General features: G+C 45.0%; 1 protein-coding gene across 1 annotated transcript; it reads right to left on the reverse strand.

The window, feature by feature from the left end:
- Positions 1 to 9,071: 9,071 nt before the first annotated feature.
- Positions 9,072 to 23,065, reverse strand: LRRC58 (leucine rich repeat containing 58). Its single transcript, XM_048818997.2, has 4 exons — positions 22,563 to 23,065; positions 15,342 to 15,470; positions 13,791 to 14,068; positions 9,072 to 11,847 (listed from the first exon to the last, which is right to left on the reverse strand). Exons 1-4 carry the CDS (start codon positions 23,063 to 23,065, stop codon positions 11,639 to 11,641), a joined length of 1,119 nt encoding a protein of 372 aa, XP_048674954.2. The 3' UTR covers positions 9,072 to 11,638.
- Positions 23,066 to 24,562: the final 1,497 nt, after the last annotated feature.

The following is a 24,562-nucleotide window of genomic DNA, read 5'->3' on the forward strand; positions in this document are numbered from 1 at the left end:
GATACTTTGTAACATGTTTTGGCATGCCCTCTCATATACAATGTATCCAGCATGTCCCCTTATACAACATTATACTTATAAAATGTTATACTTCCACAATGCTTTGGTCACCATTCCAGAGGACATGCTTCCATGCTGATGATGCTCATTAAAAAAATTATGCATTAATTAAATTTGTGACTGAACTCCTTGGGGGAGAATTGTATGTCTCCTGGTCTAAAATATATTCTGCCATATATTTCATGTTATAGCAGTCTTGGATGATGACCCAGCACATGTTCATTTTAAGAACACTGTCACAGCAGATTTGACAAAATGCAAAGAAGGTACCAATGTGAGATTTCTAAGGATAGATACAGCACTTGACACAAGGTTAAGAATCTGAAGTGCCTTCCAAAATCTGAGGGACGAGGTGTGGAGAATGCTTTCAGATGTCTTAAAAGAGCAACTCTCTGATGCGGAAACTACAGAACCCGAACCATTAAAAAAGAAAATCAACCTTCTGCTGGTGGCATCTGACTCAGATGATGAAAATGAACATGCATCGGTCTGCTCTGCTTTGGATTGTTATTGAGCAGAACCCATCATCAGCATGGATGCATGTCCTCTGGAATGGTGGTTGAAGCATGAAGGGACATATGAACCTTTAGCACATCTGGCATGTAAATATCTTGCGATGCTGGCTACAACAGTGCCATGCGAATGCCTGTTCTCACTTTCAGGTGACACTGTAAACAAGAAGCAGGCAGCATTATCTCCCGCAAATTGTAACCAAACTTGTTTGTCTGAGTGATTGGCTGAAGTAGAACTGAATGGACTTGTAGGTTCTAAAGTTTTACATTGTTTTATTTTTGAATGCAGTTATTTTTTGTACATAATTCTACATTTGTAAGTTCAACTTTCATTATAAAGAGATTGCACTACAATACTTGTATTAGGTGAATTGAAATATTCTATTTCTTTTGTTTTTTACAGTGCAAATATTTGTAATAAAAATAAATACAAAGTGAGCACTGTACACTTTGTATATTGTGTGGTAATTGAAATCAATATATTTGAAAATGTAGAAAACATCCAAAAATATTTAAATAAATGGTGTTCTATTATTAAGAGTGCAATTAATCATGATTAATTTTTTTAATCGCGTGATTAATTGCGATTAATTTTTTTAAATCATTTGACAGCCCTAGCTTTCTCACATCCAAAGTTTGGCTTTGTCTGGGCCAAAGCATCAGGAGTCACCACCTTCTTAAGGCTTTGTTGGAGGGGATGTCAGAGAACTCAGATTAGTCATTGATGCTAAGTCCAAATTGTTACCCATTTGGATCAGCTGGATCAATTCAGAGGAGTTTCTTCAGAGCCCCCTTTTTCTCCCCATCCTCCAACCACAGTTAGATGAGCTCTTCGTGCTGTGAAAAATCACTGTTCTGGATTAAGTTGGTGCTGTCATTGGAGCCATGGGGTCCACATTTCCTGCCAGAATTGAGTAAAGCAGGTTTCTTGCCATTCTTCTGCAACTTCATCTCAAAAGGATCCTTGTTTGGGCACAGGGACTCCTTTGGAGTTTTAAATGTGAGCCCGGGGAGCTCTAGAGTTTAACTTTTTCCCCAGATACAGGTATTGTGCACCTTGGAGCTTTTGGCCCTGTGGTTCTTTGTCTCCTGCATCACTAGTCTTTTTGAAGAATAGGGACACGTCCAAGGTCTTCTACTCCAAAAAAAGAGGGTTTGTGAGAGGAAGAAGGTGCTGAGCAGCCGTTGGTGAGGGCAAAGTCCCAAGCAGGTGTTGTGGGAGGAGCTGTGTAGCCCCCAAAGGTGGCCTGCTGGGCAAGGACATGTGAGGAGGGACAGGGCTTTTCCAAGGGCTGTTGCTGGAGCCAAAGGCTTTAGGAAAGAGAAGAGAACAAGGGGTGTTGTTGCCCGATGGGGCCCCTGGTGTGGTATAAGCTGACCATAGCTGGTCTCTTGGAGCTCATTGCAGTGCAAGGCTCTGCCCTGTTCCTTGTTAGTATAGTGGCGAGCAATGTTCCCTCTAATTTTTTCCATCCATGTGTAGCACCAATATTCAGGTATGTGCGGATGTGTGCCACCAGGACAAACAAAAAACCTAGATATAATATATATTTTTAAACAGCTCATAGGTATGGAAGAAGAAGAAAGAATATTAAAACAAGGGATAATTAACAAGGTGCCTGGCTTAAGATGTTTATTTAATATCAAATCAAATAAAAAGAAAATTAACACTGCCCTTGGAGTACATGTATTTTATCATCCTTTCTAACAACTCAAGCTAGTAAACACACCAAAATGTGGCCTACTGAAAACAACTATATAAATAAAACAAAAGTTCATTAAGCATTAAGCAAAAGTATAAAAAATATGCATCGGAGGCCCAATTTAATAACCTACTCCTAGGCCACTAACTCTTCTGGGAAAGCTGCTCTCACAAAATGAAACAACTGCCAAAGACTAGCATGCTGTGGACTTTTGCAGTTCCCAGAACTATCCCTCTTGCATGCATGTTATCTGCACACATAGCTCAGCTTTAAGATGCTAAACAAATCTATGAGTCAACTAGCAATAGTCATGCTCTCACCACAAATATTATCACAATCTTTTCTGATCCTGGAAAGGAGAATAAAAGGCATTCACTCAGGCTTATACAATTTCTCTGGGACATCAACTCTTAATTTGATTAATACTGGACACACATAGAACAGTAAAAATAAGTAAAAGTGACACAGACAGCAAAGTTTCAGAGTAACAGCCGTGTTAGTCTGTATTCGCAAAAAGAAAAGGAGTACTTGTGGCACCTTAGAGACTAACCAATTTATTTGAACAGAAGCTTTCATGAGCTACAGCTCACTTCATCGGATGCATCTGATGCCACAAGTGCCACGAGTACTCCTTTTCTTTTTACAGACAGCAAACAAAACCACAAACAAACAGATGACAACACTGAAAATATGAAGGGAAGTAAAACATCAAATGGTTGGTTATGGGTATTTTAAATGAGTGTTTAGGAGGACCCACACTGTGCAAGTGCAACAGAGCCTTTTAGAAATAGGCAAAGTTTTTCTGGTTTCACATTGTGTGTGTCACCAACTCAAAAACTCAGAGTTGAAGCCCTGGAGCACATTAGCACATGGCTTCGGAGTTTGCAGACAAATCCCTGCTTCAAAGAGCTTGCAAATAAGGTCTTCATTCTACAAAACACCTAGCACCACACTTAGTGCCTGCTACTTATGAGTCATGAGGAGTATTTTGAAGAGCCAGAACTAAACGATGAAGTGAGCTGTAGCTCACGAAAGCTTATGCTCAAATAAATTGGTTAGTCTCTAAGGTGCCATAAGTACTCCTTTTCTTTTAACAGACCTATACTAGATAGCAAAGATCTGGCCGTAATGGTTTCCAATACCTCTCCCCAAACAAATTCTAAAACTTAATGGAAATTACTTGTCTGGAATCCAACTCTAACTGAAAGGGCAAACAAATAAACAACATCCATGGTAAAGTTCTCCCAGTTTTAACAATTTACTATGTATTAATTAGTAACACAGGATATTTTTAAAAAAATCATTAAGATCACAGTTTTCAGATATCTACAACACCACAAAAGAATTATGCTGTTAAAAGAATCCTTTTCTTTCTTACCATAAGCCATTAACACCTATGTAAACTTTGTTTGAAATGTAACCATGCAAATGTCATGAGCTAGGCCTATCCACATGCTTTTGCTCCAGTATTCATTCACTAAAGCCCCAATCCTGCAAACACCTATGCATGGGAGTCCTCCCCATGCATAACTGTTTGCAGGATCAGTGTCTAAAGGCTATGTCTACACTGGCAATTGAAGGACAAAACTTGTGTGTCTCAGACAAGTGCCAGTCCGAACAGTGCGTTGTTGGCAGAAGCACTCTCCTGCCAACAACATGAATGCCACTCATTTTGGGGGGTAGAAGTATTTTGTTGGCAGGAGAGCCAACAAACAGCAAAAACAGTGAGGAATCCGGCGGCACTTTAAAGACTAACAGATTTATTTGGGCATAAGCTTTCATTGTTTTTTTACCCATGAAAGTTTATCCCCAAATAAAGCTGTTAGTCTTTAAAGTGCCACCGGACTCCGCATTGTTTTTGTGGATACAGACTAACACGGCTACCCCTTTAATACTTGGCAAACAGCAGCTACACTGCACAACTTTTAGTGGAAGGGCTATGGCAACACAGTCATGTCGCTAAAAGCTGTGTAGTGTAGCCATAGAGAGTAGTAAATAGCATAGGGGGAGTAAATAGCATGAAAGCAGCTTCTTAAAGCCACACCAATCAAAATAAAATCACAGATCTATTTCTTTTAACCAGGGATTGCTGTACTTTACCCATAAGATCACTACAACAGAAAGATCAAAGTGTTTTTTTCAGTTTGTTCACTGTGTGGACTTGACAGCAGTTTAGAGCCTGATCCTGCACTTATTAAGACCTCACTGCAACCTAATCTGCACTCTTTAAAAATACTCATATAACCTCCTCAGAACTCTAGGAAGAGTACAGATTATTAACACTTATCTACAAAAGCAGTCAAAATGCTTTAAAATAAAAAAAACACCAAGTCAGATCCTGCATTAAGATCTGCTAATACAGAATCCCTCCGCCCTCTTTCTCTCTTGCTCTGGATCTGTCTCCCTCCAATCAAACTAAATCTTAACCCAGTCTTTCTAACATCTCCTGGAAGATGTCCGCCAGCTGTCAACTGAAACTCAACATGGCCAAAAGGAAGCTCTCCAACTTTCCCTGCTGATACTCGATGAAAAATATTTTGGTCTAGAACTGCAGATGATTCAGTTTTGTGTTTGCTCTTTAATTCTAACAGTGGAAAATAGCAGGGGTGCCATATTATTCCTTCCCCATCGTATTATTCCTGGCATATTTCAGATCTTGTAATAATATCAACAGTCAGTTGGTAATTAATACCAGCTTTGTCCTCACCCCAGCCTCATAGTTACCTCAACAACAACAAAAGGGAAGATGTTTTGGACTGCCCTTGCTATCCTGCATTAATCAGACAAGCACCCCACCTTCCATGTAGCCACATCCCCTCATACCCCAAAATGCCTGAAATCTTGGCACCCCACCCCCTGTGCAGCCTGCTCCCTCCCCCCTGCCCCTACACCTCCCCATGTAGCCTGCTCCTCCCAGCCCAGCCTGGGAGAGAGTCCCGTCTCTCCACAGCAGTGCAGCCCAGCTGGGAGTCAGGATGCCCCAAACTCCACACCCACCTCACCCCACTGACCCTCACCCACCCCCTATTCCCCCCACATTCCCCTATTTCCCCCATCACCTCACCTTCCTCCATGTTCTCTCCAGGGTCCAGGAGGCACCTAATCAGTGGATTAATCACCAATTAGGTGCGCAGCCCTTCATTCCTTCCTGCATGGCCACTGTGCTAAAGAGGAACAAGGCAGAGCCTCGCACTGCGCATGTAGCTCCAAGAGACCAGCTACAGTCAGCTTACACCATACCATGGGCCCCACCGTACAGGTCTTGAAGCTGGGCCACGTGGCGGAAGGCAATGTAGAGGTTTTCGCTAGGGCAAGTAGGCAGGGGTGGCCTTGCAGGCTAATTGTCTCTCTGGAGGTGAAAATCAGCACTGCAGGGCGTGAATGGAAGTCGCGGGGACAGTGACTGCTTCTGGACCTTGGTGCCCAGGGAGAATTCCTGTTACTCTTCCCCGTTACTCTTTTCCTGATGGATTTACCTGATTGACTTTCCTTTACCAAGCGGAAACTAGGCACCAGCTGCTGGCTCTCTTTGCAAGTGGATGCAATCAAGTTGAGCCATTAGGCACGTGTCAGGCAATCCCCCACAAAAAAGCAATGCCGTGACTTGGAGTCGAGCCCAGGTTGCTGCAGCCACGGGTCAGAGTATTAACCACTATACGATCACGGCCAGCAGTAGGGTGACCCAACAGCAGGGTGGAAAATGCTCAGCTCTGTGCTCTTGGGGCAGCCACAGGTATTTCTCTAGTCTCTCCATTACTGTCACAGTTAAAATCGTCACAAAAGGAAAAAAAGACAGGAGGCCAGCCTGCTGCCTGGCCGCTTTTCTCTCTTCCTCACCCCTTGATCAGCTGCCACCCCGTTTCGCTGGACGATTGTCCTCATGCCCTTGGCCAGAGTATTTCCCTTTGTGACTCTGAAACGTATCCCCACGTGCAGGTCTTGAAGCTGGGCCCAGTGGCAGAAGGCAACATAAAGGCTTTTGCTAGGGTAAGCAGGCAGAGGTGGCCTTGCGGCTAATTGTCTCTCTAGAGGTGGAAATCAGCACTGCAGGGTGTGAACAGAAGTCGCCATAGATGGAGGGGGTGAGGAACAGGCTGCCCAGGCCAGGCATTTCTTTCTCCCACAGTCAAAAGGCACCACCCTCCCTGTCGGGGAATCGAACCCTGGTTTCCCACTCAACTGGTGGGGATACTGCAGCTCTCAAGTGATTTCAGCTCTCAGTGGGGGAACCTTGCTACTAGTACAGGGAGGTCTCTCTTCCACAGACACACTGGCCCCCAGCAGATCTAAGTACTTAGACCTGATTATCAGTAATTTCAGCTCTAGTGATCACTTAACCAACCAAAAGGCTCTCTATGGAACCTAATCATCTCTATCTCTAAACAGGAGAGAGGGGCAGGTCAAATAAGTGCCTGTGATTCTTATGCACAGCCAAGAAGGGAAACACCTGTACCCCACCCACTCTCTTCTCTCTCTTCAAGCATATGGCATCCAAACCTCCTGCTTAGGGAGTGCACTTGAGGATGACCAGTGCTTTATTTGTAACGACAAAGAGGTGCCAGGGCTCAAGAAAGTGTGTTTCTTTTGTAACTAAATGTTATAAGCCCAGAGGTCCCAGAGCTATGAACTGCCAAGCCTAGAGGTGCCAAGCCTCAGCCCCGGCAAGCCCTAGCACAAATTAAGCACTGAGCGAGACCCCCCCCTCCTTCAGGCAGGCTCAGTACAGTTCTGCTGCCCTTTATTCATACAAAGGGATGGTAACATTTCATGACCCCCACATTTAATTAAGATGTTTAACAAAAAAAGTGAACGGTACAGAGTTTAAGCGTAGACGTTTCTGGTTATCAGGGAACAACATACAGATTACCAAGGGGTGCGAAGTTCGGTTTAAGACTGGATGGCGTATACTAACATGATTTGTAACCCAATACCAGCCAAAATTGTTCACTTGGGCAGCATAGCTCTGTCTGCTGGATACCTAGGGAGAGTAGGTATGTTCATGTAAATAGTCTGGTCCTGAGCCCTTCCACCCACTTCTGGGTCACAGGGGAGAGCTCATCCAGACCTTGCTTACAAAGAATAATTTGAAATTATTAGGTAGGTAAATACAGCCAAAACGAATGCCCTGATCTAGTGATAAACAACAGCTGTATGAGGAAGCTAGTCTTTGCTCATACTTTTCAAACCCATTATGCTTTCTCAGGTACAAGTATTTTCTCATATACTTAGGGCCCTACCAAATTCACAGCCATGAAATCTGGTCTCCGCCTGTGAAATCTAGTGTTTGGTGTGCTTTTACCTTATACTATACAGATTTCATGGGGGAGACCAGCGTTTCTCAAATTGTGGGTCCTGACTCAAAAGGGTGTTGTGGGTGTGGGTGTGCGCGCACAAGGTTATTTTAGGAGGTCACGGTATTGCCATCTTTACTTCTGTGCTGCTTTCAGGGCTGGGCAAGGGCAGAGTGGCTGCTGTTGCCCAGGCTCACAGCTCTGAAGGCAGCCCCCCGGTCAGCAGCAGTGTGGAAGTAAAGGTGGCAATACCCTACTATACCACCCTTACTTCTGCACTGCTGCTGGCGGTGGCTCTGCCTTCAGAGCTGGGCTCCCTGCCCGCAGCCGCCGCTCTCCAGCAGCCCAGCTCCAAGGCAGCACCGCCGCCATCAGCACCGCAGAAGCAAGGGTAGCAGTACCACAACTCCAGTACAACAGCCTTGTGAGCGCCCCCACCCCCACCAACTCCTTGCTGGGTCAGGACCTACAATTATAACACTGTGACATTTCAGATTTAAATAGCTGAAGTCATGAAATTTACAATTTTTAAAATCCTGTGACCATGAAATAGACCAAAATGGACTGTGAATTTGGTAGGGCCCTTCATATACTTTTAAAGTGTGTATTAATGTTTTAATTTCAATTCAAATTTCCAACCAACTAATTTGGCAACAGGTAACTAGGGGGTGTTGGGGAAGTTTGGGGGGGTATACACCTCCCCAGTGGGGGGAAATCCCTGTCTGTATGGGAAGTGTTTCCAGTTCACCTACATGAGAAATGCCATGTAGTCTTGACAATTCTGTAGTAGCAGGTAAATTGTCATTCAGTTCACCCAACATTTATCAGCTTCAGGCAGTCATCTAATTCATTTCAGTTGAGGATCACATACAAAGCCCTCAAAGTATTAGTGGTGACAGCCAGGATAAAAGTTAAGAGGGCTACAGCTCATGCTCCCAGAAAGACGAGCAGCTGGGGTCAGGGAGATATGCCTGCTGCCTGGTAATCAGGTACAGCATGAAGCTAGATTTATTCTTTCTTCTACCACAGCAGAAGACTTAGCCCAAAGCCCCACATAAACTACAGTAATCTGGACCTACGTGCAGTGGACAAGTTTTGTGGAATCTGTAGCACCTAAGAAAGTCTGCAGCAGCTCAATTTAAAATACTGAGGTTTATAATTAAACATGAAATTGAATATACTCAGAAAAGACGCCCATGTTTTACACTGTCCCATTTTCCAATATGGGGCATATTTTTGTACTGACAATTGCTAACTGCAGTGCAAAAGCCAGCAAGAGGGAGGTAGCTGAAGCTACTGACACCTAGGAGGCAGTTTGGGATTGTTGGATAAGCACATTTACTGAACGTTTCTAAAATGATGAACAGTGAAGCAGAAAGCTATGCTGATATTTAAATTGTCACCTTTTGGTTTCAGCATTAGTGCCCCATTGAGATGAATGAGGCAGTTCACACCTCTTAGCACTATTGTTTCAGGCTGCTGGCAGACTCAGGAACACTACCAACTCAGTTTACAATCAGGTTGTGTTTTTATATTTATCTGTAGAAACATTAAGTCAAGATTCAAAAAAAAACAAACAAACAAAAAAACTAGATTCTGTAGTAAAATTCTACAATGATTTTCATGAAATACACACAATCCTGCCTACAGTCTAATTTTAATTGACCTAAGGGGCAAGAGTGTTACTACTTCCCCCAGGAGACTGTTCTACTTTCTAATCCTATGGGGAAAGAGAAAATCTCTAATTTCTATGATTCTGGTGATGGAACCCTCCCTTTCTCACCACACTAGAGTTGAGATATTACCAAATAATGGACAGAGACAGTTTTCAGAAATAACGTTTTTGGCTTAGTGTTACAATCAGTTTACAGCTCATAATGAAATAATGTTAGAAATATTCTATATTCATATATTTCTAGCAAAATATACTTTTAAAAACCGTAAGGCACCTTTAAGACTTTGTAAATCAACACAATGCTCATGATAAAATTCCACAAGAGGGCTGGATTAAAACCCCTTAATCCTTTAGTGTTCAGTACAAGATCACCAATGCTCTCGTCAGAAAAACAAAGAAATCAAGACGTTTCCAAGATGGAGTTATTCCTGTATTAGAGTGCACCCTGAAGAAGTCTATTTGAAGTATCTTGGAACTATTCAAGCAGAAGAAAAAAAAAATCTCCCTGGTGTGTATAAAATGCATTAAAAACAGTTCTTTGAACTGGGTAACAAAGATGCATTGTGGGGATTAAGTTTCATTACTCAGTGGATTAAATCCCTTCCATTCATTACTGCCAACAGGAGAAAGGAACAAAAACAGGCCAATTCCTCCCCATACAATTCAATCAAAGATTTTAAAAGCAGACAGTGAGCAGGACAGAAGTCCATGAGAAATTGCACTTGGCCACTGCAGAACTCATTAAGATATTTGTTACTGACTTCTGAAAGTCTAGCCTCTTACTGAACAGAGATACACATAAAAGAATTGGCCACTGTATAAACTGCTTCACATCAAGTAGATTTTTTTTTTTTTTTTTTTTTAAAAACGTGATCCCACTGTTCACATTAACCACCTGCACTCAAACTCACCATCAGCTCTCTTTGGCAAAGAGATGGAAAAACCTATCAATTTCATTAACTCTTTAAAAGATATATGTATTTCTCAATTAAATATTTAGCTACAGAATTATATCTAATCTCTGCAGTTTTCCTTTAAATACAGTTTAAGGTAACTGAATACACTATCTGAACAATGTAAAGGATTGCATGAACAAGACTGAATGCAAAACTAATAAATATACAACCACCTTCAATACCAACTTGTCTCCCACACAACATGCTCAAAGTGGCTTGCCTTCCACTTCCTCCTACCAGCTTCTCTTTTCATACTGGGATGGAGGGAAAGAATAGTGCTCTGCAATGTTCCTTACTCTGTATTTCAGCTGAAGGAAAGTAGTAAGTTTTTTCAAGGCACAAGTTGCCGAAACCATGTAATAAACTTCTCACACAGAGATTTTGCTTAACGCCTAATGTAGGCAATGACAGCCTTAGTGCGTGGCCTCCAATATGTGAAGTTATATTGTAAAAAGTGAAAAGAAGCTATCCTCAATAAGAGGACACAACAGAAAGATCAAGTGAGAGGCACTATGGAATTTACACAAGTTTAGGAGCACATTTGCTCCACTGGGGCCAGATGAGTTTAAAGTACAGGGGAGGGCAATGATTTGGTTCTTTAGACAGGGGCATATGGCTGTAGATCTGTATAGGTGGCAAGGCTCAGTGAGATGCTTTGCATGTATTCCCAATCAACATGGTGACACCGAAGCACCAGTTGCAAAGAGGCGATAAAGATGAGTCAGAAGGAGAGACTAACAGCAGCCTTGTATAAAAAGGGAGATAAACACCAAACTGGCTCAGTACTGGGGCTGTAATAAACTAACATCTACAATAGATGTAGACCTTAAGTCTGGAGCAGAGGAAGACAGTAGCCAGATCTTCGAAAAATCCATCCCCAACAAAAAGAAATTTCATTTTTTTTTTGGGGGGGGGGGGGGGGAGTATCTAAATATGTAAGCGAAAATCAAGGGAGAGCGCAGAGTGTTGAAGCATGATACGAGAAAGATTTGCTGATAAATTCAGCATTGGAGTCCATACACCCAGAATAGCACAGTTACACTCTTGCTGATTTACCATAATGTAATACCCCAGAACAAGAACAGTCTTCTTTGCTTCATACAGCGCTAAAGCCAATCATAGTAGTGAAGTGTCATGCTATCAAAAACCCCTTTAGACAGGCTTCCCAGACATGGCAGGTCTGCTCTCCCTGACCCCCTTTACACAGATCTCCATGGTAGTTTAGTGATAACTCTAGCCCCACAACATCCCCATGTAGGCAAGGCATTGAGTTAAATCTTCTAAGCAGCATCACACCAAGCAATTCTAGATTTGCTCAGATGTGCTGCCACTTACATGACTTGAGGACTGTTTCTAATGAGCCCCTCAGGAAAGAGCCTCTGGCTCTGCATTTCCACTATTGCTTTAGTGACATGTTTCTCTTCTAGTCCACCACTCCCTTTTATCCAAGAAGAACTTTCTGCATCCTGTGTGCAGCAACAATGGCTTCATCCTCTGAGTCAGACTCGCTTTGGGAAGTGGAGCTCTGAGAGGCGGAGCTGCAGGGGGAAGAGCATTCTGGGGAGCACAGATAGTGCATCAGCGGCAGGCGGTACTTCCCACAGAAGTCAACAAATTTGATTTGTCGGACACAGCTGTCGAAGTAGACACCTGGAAGGGGAAGGAAAGCAAGGCAGTTTTTAAAACGACTCCTCAATGGTTTGTTGTGAAACCTGCATGCTCCACAGAAATGAACAAGCCAGCCATGATTTCTAATGCACCTGCCTCATCTTAGGGATTAATTCAAACAGCAAAGGTTATGGAAATAAGAATTTTTAGTGGGGAGGAACATATCTATGTGCTGAAGTGGAAACTGAAAGCATCAGTTTATGTGCGGTTTCTGGCAACACATTTATCAGATTTTTTCAGAGAAAGTAGCAGTTTGCCAGGTATCTGCATCTCATGCATTTTATACCGTGGCCCCACTGCCTAATTTTGCCAACTATTTTCTCACCCTAGGATAGTGTTTGCAAAGTAGCTGCTAAAGTGGCTGGAAGCGGAGCACCAAAAGTCAGGACATCTGTGTTCTATTCCCAGCTCTGCCACTGATTCCCTTGAGTTGCAAGGCCACACAGTGACTTAAATTCTTAGTTTTCCCACCTGTAAAATGGAGATAATACTTCGCAGTTACCTCCCAGGGGTTTGAGAGAATTCATGTTTCTAAAGCACTTGAGATACCCAGGTGAAGAACAAGGAGTATCTGTGGCACCTTAGAGACTAACCAATGTATTTGAGCAGAAGCTTTTGTGGGCTAGGCCCAAGCTTTAGCCCACAAAAGCTTATGCTCAAATACATTGGTTAGTTTCTAAGGTGCCACAAGTACTCCTTGTACTTTTTGCTGATACAAACTAACACGGCTACCACTCTGAAACCAGGTGAAAGAGTTACAGAAGGGCAAAGTACTATTTGAAGAGAGAAACAATGGCTAATTCATTCCACAGAAAAGGAATTTTCTCTAAGAATTCAGAGGTAACGTCATGCTGGGGACTGTCAAACATGTCTTTAAATGTTAAATCCATTTACCCGCTCTATTTTCCAGTCTACCAGGCCCCTTCTAACAGTTATCAAAGGTGTGTGTATATATAAATAAAAGCTCTCTCCCTCATAACCCCATTTCTCTTCTGCTTGAGTGAAGTTACCATGCTGAATTTGGATGCTATTTTCCATGAGAACAGAACAGAATGATGCCACAGTTGTGTTCTCCTCCTACTGCAGGGAGATTGTTCTTATTCTGACGCAGTCCTATTCAGAAATGTTTCTAGAGGTGTGTGTGGGGTTTTTTGTTTTTTTTTTAAATTGTAGTTGCCTTTGAGTTAACTATGCCTCTGCAGCATTTCTAGTAGCAAACTGCAGATCACGATAAAGTGAAACCACTCAATCTATTTTCATTCTCTAAGCTGTGTGAAATGCAAGGAAAAAGTCCTCTCCCACTCAACGCAACCCAATCTCTGGCCTCTCCATCCACTCCCTGTTTTGAAGCTGTCATATTAAGTAGTACGAAGTGGACAGAATCAGGACCGAAGAAGTGGTAGTTAAGGAACAGACTAAGAAATAGACTATTTGCATTAGAATAAATCCATTGCAAAAAAAAGCACTGCTTGGAACTCCCCAGTCTTGTACAATGCCTGTAAAATCCCTTGCATACAGGTTACATGTGACAGTTGTGCTCAACACTATGGGATAGGTGCTTCACGAATCCCAGAACACGTTGGTACAGCTGCATCGTTCTAAAAGTGCATTTTGCGTACCAGCTGAAACAGTTCTATCAAAAACTGTGCTCCTGTGCAGAGGCTGCAAACCAGTACTAAGATTTTAAGCAATCAATGACCCTGCAGGGACTTTCTTGCTTAGGGTAGAGACAGCCCAAGTTAAGATGCAGTGACACAGTCCCTTGAGGAAGAGGATAAGACAAAACCTGGGGCTACTGAAATGCTCACAGGAGGAACTGACTGGTATGACAACACATGCAATTAAGCTACTAAAAGGAGAGCTAGGTTAGAAAGAAATAGAAGAGCTGGCAGGTGAGAACAGGGAGCAGAGAGCAGCTAACTTACCTCCGCACTTAGGATTGGGGCAGTTGCTGGCCAGGCTCAAATATCTGACAAGGTTCCCTGGGAGATCACTGGGAGCATAGGGAATGTTGCGGGTTTTCATGGTGCGTCCAGCTAGTTCCAGGAGACTTGGGGGATTATAAGTCAGATCACGGACAAAGCGAACAACCAGTGGGTTCCCTCGCAAACTCAGCTCTTCCAGGTGAACCAGGTTGAGGATCTCCCGGGGGAGGTACGTCAGCAGGTTGTTGTGAAGGCTAAGGGAACGTAGGGAATGCAACCTGAAAAAATCAAGAGGAAGACAGTCAAGAGGAACAAGCATTACAAAGCACCACCCATTTACTGCCTTTCTCACTAGCTTGTTTCCTTTGGCTTTTTCCTTTAAGCACAAAGCCATGCTAACAGAGTTGCTTGTCTAGCACACAGACTAGCCTATGCAGAACTTGGCTCAGCTCCTCAATGCAGGTTAAAGAAATAAGCAGGGTCTTAAATGTGTCTGCCAACCCACCCTAAAAAAACTGTATGGAACTAAATAGTGCTACACAAAAAGAATGCTTTTTAGAGGGATGTTTCCTTGCACCAAGGGTATGTATCCAAAAGGCTCTGAATAGGTCACCTGTTCTCACTCACGTATTAAAGATGAGCACACTAGCAGTCAGCCAACTCTGACAAACCCCATGCTCGCATTGTCTGCACCTGCATCACCGCATGCTTAGATCCTGTCAGAGCTCAAGAGCTAAGCAAGGTCAGACCAGGTGAGTGTGACTGGGAGACCCAACATATTGATTTGTTTTGTATGTAGAGCTCTCCCTTCCCTCAGCACCAAACCAATATTTCTCATACTACATAAGGACACCATGCTGCTGGAAGAGTCATCTTTCAAATTAAACAAAACTAAGGTTCTGAACACTTGATGTCAGAGATCCCATGTCAAGAGTAGTAATGCTAAACCCTGCTATCCTGATCAAATTCCAACTTGGAAAACCCCATGCTTCTATCACCTTAGCTTGGAGTTTCAATTGCACAGGGTATTCTTTACTTTCTGTCTTGAACTATTGTGTAGATTTTTTCTGTTTTGTAGTAGATAAAACAATCTTACATTCAGAAGTGTGTAGTAAACCTTAGTGAATGTTTAAAACATTCTGATATCCTTGAATGAGATGCTCTAGAAGAGTATCATGCAAATAAGATTGGGAAAAGATTTTGGGTACAAGGCAAAGGAGACTGAGCACAATAGGATGAAAAATGTATAGCGTGGCATTTATTTTTACTATTGGCATTTCAGCTTTCACATTTCCTATGTCTGTGCTTAGATGCTATGGTGATGGCTCCCATAACAAATCCTAAAATGGACATTCACTTTCACAATATTTAGAATTTACAAGTCCTCCTTGCATTGCCTAGTGCTGAGAATCTCCCCCTGCAGACTTAACCTGTGATTAAGAACTAAAGAGCAACCAGATCTTCCCAGGTACTCTCATCCACGCTTGCAGAATAAAGAGGTTTGAGCATTGGCTGGTGGCTGAAGACAGCAAATTAGTTGGATATACTCACTGTGCCAGCTGAGGAGGAATACTCTGGATCTTGTTGTCAGACAGCACTAGGTAACTTAGAGAAGGCAGGTTTGCTAATTCAGGTGGGATTGCAGTAATGAAATTCCCTCCAAGGTACAAAAACTCTAAACTGAAAGAGAAGACTGCATTACTTCATTAATCTTATTTCTGCAGTTTCACTTTGTGCTGGATCTAATTCAATTTATGAGAGATTTACAGCTTGCATTGCATATAAAACAATTTTCGTAAGACATACCATATGAAGAGAAAGTTGACATATTATCAACGACCATAATAAAATGATAGTGGACCAGCTCTGCTATAGTTAATGTTGAGTGTCACTTTCAGCTTAGTAGTTGACTCTCTAAGTGCTCCAAAATCCACATGGCAGCTTAGATGGTATTGAAATCTGCTGTGTGGGTAGCTACATCTCAAATATAATCCGCTATTTACAAAAAATCACATGGATCTTCTAATTTTTTTCCATGTACACCTTGGGCTCAAATTATTGCTCTAACTCTCCCTATACTGATCTCAGCTACAGCATGGGATTCACCACTCTTTTAGGGATACACTACTGAAAAAGTTATTAAGAACGTAAGAATGGCCATACTGGGTCAGACCAAAGATCCATCTAGCCCAGTATCCTTTCTTCCGACAGTGGCCAATGCCAGGTGCTGCAGAGGGAATGAACAGAACAGGTAATCATCAACTGATCCATCCCGTTGTCCATTCCCAGTTTCTGGCAAACAGAGGCTAGGGACACCATCCCTGCCCATCCTGGCTAATAGCCATTGATGGACCTATCCTCCATGAATTTATCTAATTAATTTTTTAACCCTGTTATAGTATTGGCCTTCACAACATCCTCTGGCAAAGAGTTCCACAGGTTAACTGTGTGTTGTGTGAAGAACTATTTTCCTTTGTTCGTTTTAAACTTGCTGCCTATTAATTTCATTTGGTAACCCCTAGTTCTTGTTATGAGAACTAGAGGTCTTAAGGGTTTATTAAGAGTAAAGTTTGTAACAACAGGTCAGCACAAGCTGAACTGATGAATCTAATGGAATGAAATCAAATGAGCATATGCAGCAAGACTATGGCTCTGTTGAAGCCAGAGGGTTTCCAGTCTGTTGTCACAGTAACTGGATAGCTCAAGGTGATATGCTGTGGTCACCGAACCTGATCTGAGCTTAAATAAGTAACTACATTTATGTGTATGGTGCGATATTCGGTTATAGCTGTGTTAGACTCTTCTTGGGGCATCAGAGTATGTACTTTATTTTACCACGGCAGGGCTTTTGCATTTAGAAAGGGAATAGAGAGATGCTCAGCTGAGCTCAATAATGATATATTTACTCAGAGAAATAAGGACTACTTCTGAGATACCACTTTCACAGCTAGATCTAAAGTGCTTTACAAAGGAAGTTAGTCTAATTATCCCCCTTTTAATGATGGGTTAACTAAAGCACAGAGAGGTGAAGTGATTTGCCTAAGGTCGTCCTAGACGCCAGTGGCTGAGCCAGGAACAGAATTTAGAGCTTCGAGACCCTAGCCAATGTTCTATCCACTAAGCCACACTGCTTCTCCACCTCAATGAACCAATATTCTAAGGGTTTGTCCACATGTGTTAGAATATGACCTGGAGAAATCATGATAACTGATGCCACATAAAATATTCAATGGAGACAGACCGATTTATGTTAAACGCAACAGTTCCTTTCTCCACTGAGTACTAATTCAAGTTTAACATCCTGTTACCACAATACCTCAGGGCCGTACTCTAATGTTTAGTTTCCCAGCGTAGAAGCGCTCCAACATTTGGATCTATCCTTTCTTTACAACTAATGATGTCTGTCCCCACTGCCCAAGTTTTATGCTAGCCAGCATCTTAACAGCTGGCAGTAGAGAGATCCGCCCAGAACTCTAAATTCAGATGAGATATCAAAATTTCCCTAAAACAAACTTTAACAAGAAGTTTGGTCTACAAGTGGAGTGAGGAAGTAAGAGTTTAATCAGACAATACACTTATGCTCACCACTTTCTAGGATTTGGCAATTCTACAAAGAACAACACAGCTGCTGCTGAGACGCAACAAATTTAAGATCAGTCTCCTGAAATTATTGGTAAAATGTTTGAAGAAAGGAATTCTAGTGGGTTGCCTCAACATCATATCTTTACCATGGCTCCAGTTGCAAGTCTACCCACACACTTAGCACCTGGCTTTTTTTTTTTTAAGTGGATATTGGGTATTAAATATGTTAAAGAGCACATACTTTGGCGCTCATTGCATCAAAGGGTACGCACACAGCTCTCTAACATCACAGAAGACTCTACAGCAGAGCTAAATGAATAACTGATTTTTCGGTTTGGCAGCCAAACTGAAAAATCCAAACGTTTTGCTTCATTTCAAACCAAACACTGAATTATTTTGCTTTTTTCCTTGCTAAAATGAGAAGCAAAACAAAAACCCTCTTTGGGTCAAACAAAGTGACATTTCATTTCTAAACACAATGTCAAAACAAAGTATTTCAGCATTTTTTCAAAAAAAAGTTTTTTTCAGCTGAAACCACTCTGATGTGAATTGGTGAATAATTTTGGTGATGCGTTACTATTTGCTGAAAAAAATTCACCCAGCTCTACTCAGCAGCCTGCTCTGTTGGACCCAACTACGTTCATTTGAGCCTTTCACACTCTCTCACTGCTTCAACAGTTGGAGGTTAATCAGGCATATGAAAGGCAACAATAACTGCTGCATGAAAACAGTGAAGTTAAGAAAATGGATGAAAACCAGTTTAGTTGAAGTGTTCTTGGTGTCCAATTGGTCAGAAACATAATGATTCCCCTTTCATTTGCACTGATGTAGATATGGAGTAACCCCACTGAAGAGGAATTAAACTACCTAAAGACGGATGCAACTGCAAGGATAGAACACTCAGGTTCCCAGCAGTAAAAATGAAGAGGCCAACTGTTATGTTTACTTAAGCAGTTAATTTCCACTGAGATCCTGTCATGTAATGACTTTGAGGCAAGTCTGAGTAGCATTACAAAGACTGAGCCCCACTCTTCTGACACCCATCTGTGAAGAAGCAGGTGCATATATCAGAACCACAGTAGCACTGCCTCACACTAAGTGTTACTATTCCAGGGCAGTTAGTCAGGAATAGCTATTCTGGAGTAACTGCGTATGTGGGTGCTCTTATTCCAGAACAACACTGCCTTATTTTGAATTAGCTTAAACCACTTCCAAAGCGGTTTAAGATAATTTGGCATAAGGCACGCTTATTGTGGAATAAGAGCAGCCACATATGTAGTTTTTTCAGAAATATTTAAAACACTCTAATTTCTTATCCTACCTTATTCCAAATGAATTTTCACGTGTATACAAGCCCAAAATATTACCTCTGCCTCCACTAGAATAGCAGCAAAGAGTCCTGTGGCACCTTATAGACTAACAGACGTATTGGAGCATAACGTTTGATAGTCTATAAGGTGCCACCGGACTCTTTCCCGCTTTTGCAGATCCAGACTAACATGGCTACCCCTCTGATACTCCACTAGAATAGAGGCACTGCTAAGTTATATTATACATGCAGGTTTGCAAATAATGGCTCCTCCAGGGCTCATCAAATGAGAAATATAAAGACCCATGAATCAGTAGCAGCAAAAGTGCGGGTTTCTTTTATTTTACTCCCATATAATGGGTTGTGGAAAGAAGTTAAACAGCAAAATTGGGCAATACATATCAGAAACAGCTGACACATTTTAAAGTGACCGGTGAGGAAAAGAATAGTGAAAAGAGGGCATAAACCCAAAGAAGCAGAAGGTCTGTAAAGCTAGTTTGTCTGTTTATTTCTCTTTCTCAGCACTACTTGCTTTTGTTGTTTTTGACAGAGGACTTAAAGTGGATTGGGAACGTTTTCATAACATAACTGAAGAAGTCAAGGTGCAGAAACTTAAAACTTAACTCTTTGGGCAAGCTGCCCACACTGTACCTTAGTGTACATGAGTGTGGGGTAAATACTAATCCATACCTGCGTGTCACACACTAACTGGCCAGTATTGACCTTGCTGGCACTAAATAGCTGTTTACCTTCTTGGTATCTGTGTTATGACCTTATTAGTTCTTCAAAGACTCTGTGAGAACATACTTTATTTCTAATGTAAATAGTCAGAAATGCTTTGGGGGGGGTGCATACTATCATTCAGGTTCTCTTTACACACTGAAGTAGCAAGAGAGGGCACATGCCTGATTATTTTTCATTTACAGGTAACTTAACTTTACAGATAGCTTGGGAAGCTGAGGGTATATTTATTAGGCTTGGTCTACACTAGAAAAAGTGACCTTTTGCTGTATTGTGACCAATAGGCAGTTTTTCTAAGGCAAAAAAACACTCAGGTATCTGTTAATAGTGAAACTCTACAGCTACAGAACAGTATTTTCCCTTATTGGTATACAAACCAGCACTGGCATTTTGAACTGGAGCCTGATATTCTAGGCTTCTAGTGAGCTTCTGTGCTGGGCCCCACTGCATCACCACTAACAAAGCGTAAGCTACTCTTGACTGTTAACTAAAATCTGCAGCAACCCAAGCTCCATTGCACAGCCTAGGCACAACTGAGATCGTAGTCTGAAACTAGCGCAGGAGTCTGAATAGGTTGGGAACATGCACCTAGTCCCCTCAATGGCCAAATTATACAGCAGCTCACCAAATGAGAATTAGGGGTGAGTATACAGACGGCGAGAGACATGGGGGAGAATTTAGGCCTTGTCAACATAAGGAAGTTGTACCAATTTAACCTAAGGGCACGTCTTCACTAGCAACATTAAAGTGCTGCCCCGTGGCTGTATAGTCACAGCTCTCCCAGCGCTATAAAAAAAACCCCACCTCCTCAAGGGGAGTAGCTCCCAGCACTGGTGCACTGTCTACACTGGCCCTTTCAGCACCGAACCTTGCAGCACTCAGGAGGTGTGTTTTTTCACACCCCTGAGCGAGAAATTTGCAGCGTTGTAAAGTGCCAGTGTAGACAAGCCCTAGGTTAGTACAGAAATCAATTTAATTAAATCAGGGCAACTCCCTTGTGTGGTATTTTGGTTTTAAGAGTGCCTTACACTGATTTTGTATAAATAAATTCTTTAAGGCACTCTTAAAACCAAAATACCACACAAAAGAGTTGCACTGATTCAACTAAATCAGTTTCTGTACCAATTTAGACAGACAAGACCTACAGATGATCTGACAGTTCTCTCCCCACTCTCTCACACATACACTTTTCTCAGACATCCGGGTTCTTGTTTTTGCGTAAGAGGTCATTGCTCAGATGTACATAGGTTCAAAATCTGAAGCACATTGGAGACTCCAGTAAGAGGACACAGGGTTTCCACATGATTCACTATATTTACATCACATCTTCCTGAACCTTGCCCATGGACATCAGCAGCCTACCCAGCATAAGGTAAACAGCTCAAGCTTCTGGCAGAAGATCTAGATCCCTCAGAAAACCTTAGCCAAGAGCAGAGCTCAGAAATTCTTTCCCTTATACCAAGCTATGCTTAATGTCTGCTTCTCTTCTTTGAAGATTAGTGGATGTTGCAAAAAATAAACACTCACTTCCCTAATGCAGATGGATCACTTGAGGATTGCCTGTTCTGTTCATTTCCTCTGAAGCACCTGGCATTGGCCACTGTCGGAAGACAGGATACTGGGCTAGAGAGACCACTGACCTGACCCAGTATGGCCGTTCTTATGTTCTTTGGCTGCACATATGAAACTATTATTATAGCCTAAAGTCAGACAAGACGGGAGGAAAAGAGAAGAAAAAATATGCTACTTAAAGTTCTATATTAAAGTGAAAATGTGATTAGTGAGGGAGACATTGCATGTCAGATGGATATTCCCCCACCATTCTCCAACTCTATTTTCAATGAGATAACCTCTCTTCCCCAAATAAAAAACGTTATCATTACACAATCACTCACTACTTTCTCAGTCCGGGAAACAGCACAAGACTGGTTAAATCATCAGAGGTTGGATTAAAACTGGAAAAATAACCAACCTGAAGCATTAAGTGGAAACCCATAATGTTTAACATCCAAGACTAGACAACTGTAGCATGTAACCTTATACAGCACCAAAAAACACTCATGTGATTTTGTCTACCTAGTTAGAATATGCTATAGGAGAGAAAGAAGTGCATTTTTAAATTGAGTTAGCTACCTCAAGTTGTCTCCTAGATTCAGCATTTACCAGATAACAGAGATGTACAAATGTTAAATTGTTTGATGCAATTAGATTACATTAACAGTGTTTCAAATGGGGTGGGCTAGCTCAAGCGAGCCAATCATTTAAAACCACATATTTTCCCATAGCCTAGACATACTCTCAGGACACAACTTCACCAGAAAAAATAGGTGTTCTCTCAAGTTACCTAACAGGAGGTAAAATCCAAGTGAAGGCAGTAAGGGAATTTGTCGCTATCACATAAGGCAGAGACTCTGGGGGCACACGGGGTTTACCCTGACCCTGCTAACTCACGTGAAAACCACAAACGGCCTTGTCTTCACGATAGGTTTCAGAGGAGTAGACAGGTTAGTCTGTATCAGCGAAAACAACGAGGCGTCCTTGTGGCACCTCAGAGACTAGCAAATTTATTTGGGCATAAGCTTTCATGGACTATAATGCACTTCATCAGATGCATGGAGTGCAAATACAGTAGGCAGGTATAAACATACAGCACATGAAAAGATGGGAGTTGCCTTACCAAGTGGGGTGGGGGGAGGGGGTGTCAGTGCCAAGGAGGCCAATTCAATCAAGGTGAATGTGGCCTATTCCCAACGGTTGACAGGGCGGTATGGGACACCTTGCCCAGGCTGACCCGTTAAAGGGCAGCAGGGGAGTCTGAAGAAGGCGCTAAGGCAGGGCAGCTCACGCTTTTTAGAGGCAGCTTCTGGCCTAGCCGCGCCACGCCCGCAGGGGCAGCCGCTGGCAGGGGCAACGCACCGAGGGCGGCCCAGGGACAGGGACCGGGACCGGGACCGGGACCGGAGCCGGGCGGGCGGGAACCAGCGCTCCTGGGGTCTCCTCCCTGCGCTTGAGACTCCCGAGCCGAACCGGGGCCGGGGATCCTCGCTGCCCCTCGGGGGGCCTGTCTGGCGCCGACACCGCGGCCGGGGGCTCTCAGGGGGCCCCTCCTCGCCGGCGGCGCCCCCCAGCCCGGCTCTCACCTGCTGAGGGCCTGGATCTCGGGCGGGATGCTGTGCAGCCGGTTGCCGCCCAGGCTGAGGCTCTGCAGCCCCCGCAGCCCCAGCAGCGCGGCGGGCAGCTCGGCGAAGCGGTTGCCGCTGAGGTTGAGGACGCGCAGGGAGCGGGCGAGCGGGGCCTGCCCCAGCCCCTTGGGCAGCGCGCCGGGCCCGCCCAGCCGGTTGTTCTTGGCCAGCAGGGTGCGGAGCCGCGACAGCCCCAGCAGCTCGGCCCCCAGCGCCGCCAGCCCCGTGCCGCTCACGTCCAGCACCTCCAGCGCCGGGAACCAGCGCGCCAGCCCCGCGGGCAGCGGGCCCGTCAGCCGCCGCGCCAGCACCAGCCGCCGCGCCTCGCCGCTGCGCCGCGCCTCCAGCTCGGCCGCCACCGCGCCCGCCTCGCCCGCCCCGCGCCGCGGCAGCTCCAGCTCCAGCTCCAGCAGCCCCGCGCCGCCGCCCGCCGCAGCCCCGGCCGCCTCCTGCGGCTCCATCCCGCTAGGCCCGAGCCGCGCTGCCGGGCCCCGCAACCTGGATCGCCCCGCCCCCGCCTGTCGCTGGGCTCGCGGCACGTGGTGCGCCGTGCAGCGCGCGGGGCGGCCCTGCCCGGGGCGACGCGCCCCGCCCCCCCCCCCCTCGGGTGCAGCCGCGCTGCGGCCTCGTTCTGCGGGTCCCGGGGCGTCGCCTCCTGCGTCACCCCGCCCTTGGCCTGCTCGCCCCTTAGTGCGTCTGCAGGTGCCCGGGCTGTGAGACCCCCCCCCCCCCGCCGCCCCTCTGGAGGAGCCTCAGGCCCTGAGGGGGATGAAGAGGCTCCTGGGGGGGAGGGGCGGCAGGTTTGTAGAAATTTTGGTGGTGCCCAGAGCCCGCCCCTGCCCAAACGCCGCCCCCCACCTGCCCAAGGCTCTGGGAGGGAGTTTGGGGATGGGAGGGGGTGCAGGGGTGTGGGCTGTGGCTGCAGATGAGGGGTTTGGGGTATGGGAGGGGCTCAGGGCAAGAGTAGGGGTGTAGGGGGTGAGGGCTCTGTCTGGGGCTGGGGAGCTTGGGGGTTAGAGAGGCTCAGGGCTGGGGCAGAGGTTTGGGGTGCGGGGGGATGAGGGCTCGGGCTGGGACTGGGGATAAGGTGCTTGGGGTGTTGGAGGAGCTCAGGGCTAGGGTTGAGGGTGCGGTGGGGGGGCGAAAGCTCTAGCTGGGGGTGTGGGCTCTGGGGTGAGGCAGGACTGGGGATGAGTTTGGGGTGCAGGCAGGCTGCTCCGGGACAGAGGCCAGAGAGGAGGACTCCCCCCCATCCCTTTCCCTGCTGGCAGCAGCGAGCTCTCAGGGAGGAGCCCCCATTTCCTGCCCCCCCCCAGCAGCACACACACCCCCACCACTGTCACTGCATGTGGTCCTGGGGCCCCCTCTCAGGTCCAGGAATCTCCCTCACCTGCCCCGTGGTGGGTGCCGGGGGGTGCTGCGTGCGCCTCCTCCCCTGCTGTTGCCCCTGACTGTGGCTTCACTGAGGGTGAGGAATGGGGCTGCCTCCTTGCCCAGCATGGGGCAGGAGCAGTGACTACGGGCGGAGGGGCACCTTGTGCTGATGGAAGGTCCTGCCGGAAAAGGGAAGGGTGTGAGGTGGAAGGGCAGGCTCAAGTCAGTGTGCCCTGGCAGAGGAGATGGGGGGCACTAGGACCCTGCGGCAGCAGTTGCTGCAGGGAGGCAGCATGGAAGAGGCAGAGGCAGGGATGCTCTGCTTGCGCGGGTGGCCGGGGGCAGCAAGGGGGGGCCGGGGGAGCCGCGGGGGGGAGGTGGCAGGTGGGGTCGGGGGGACACCCAGCCCCAAGTGTTGGTGGAGCTGGGCCCCTGGGCTCTGAATATAGCTGGTGCTAAAGCACCACGTGGAGATAAAACTCGCTGCCCCTTGCATAAGGCCCTACTAAATTCATGGCCATGAAGAATGCGGACCATGTATAGGGTGCTACTTCTGGCTGGACAACGTGACATAATCTTTAATT

The sequence above is a fragment of the Caretta caretta genome, chromosome 1 (assembly GCF_965140235.1).
Source record: "Caretta caretta isolate rCarCar2 chromosome 1, rCarCar1.hap1, whole genome shotgun sequence".
NCBI lineage: Eukaryota > Metazoa > Chordata > Testudines > Cheloniidae > Caretta > Caretta caretta.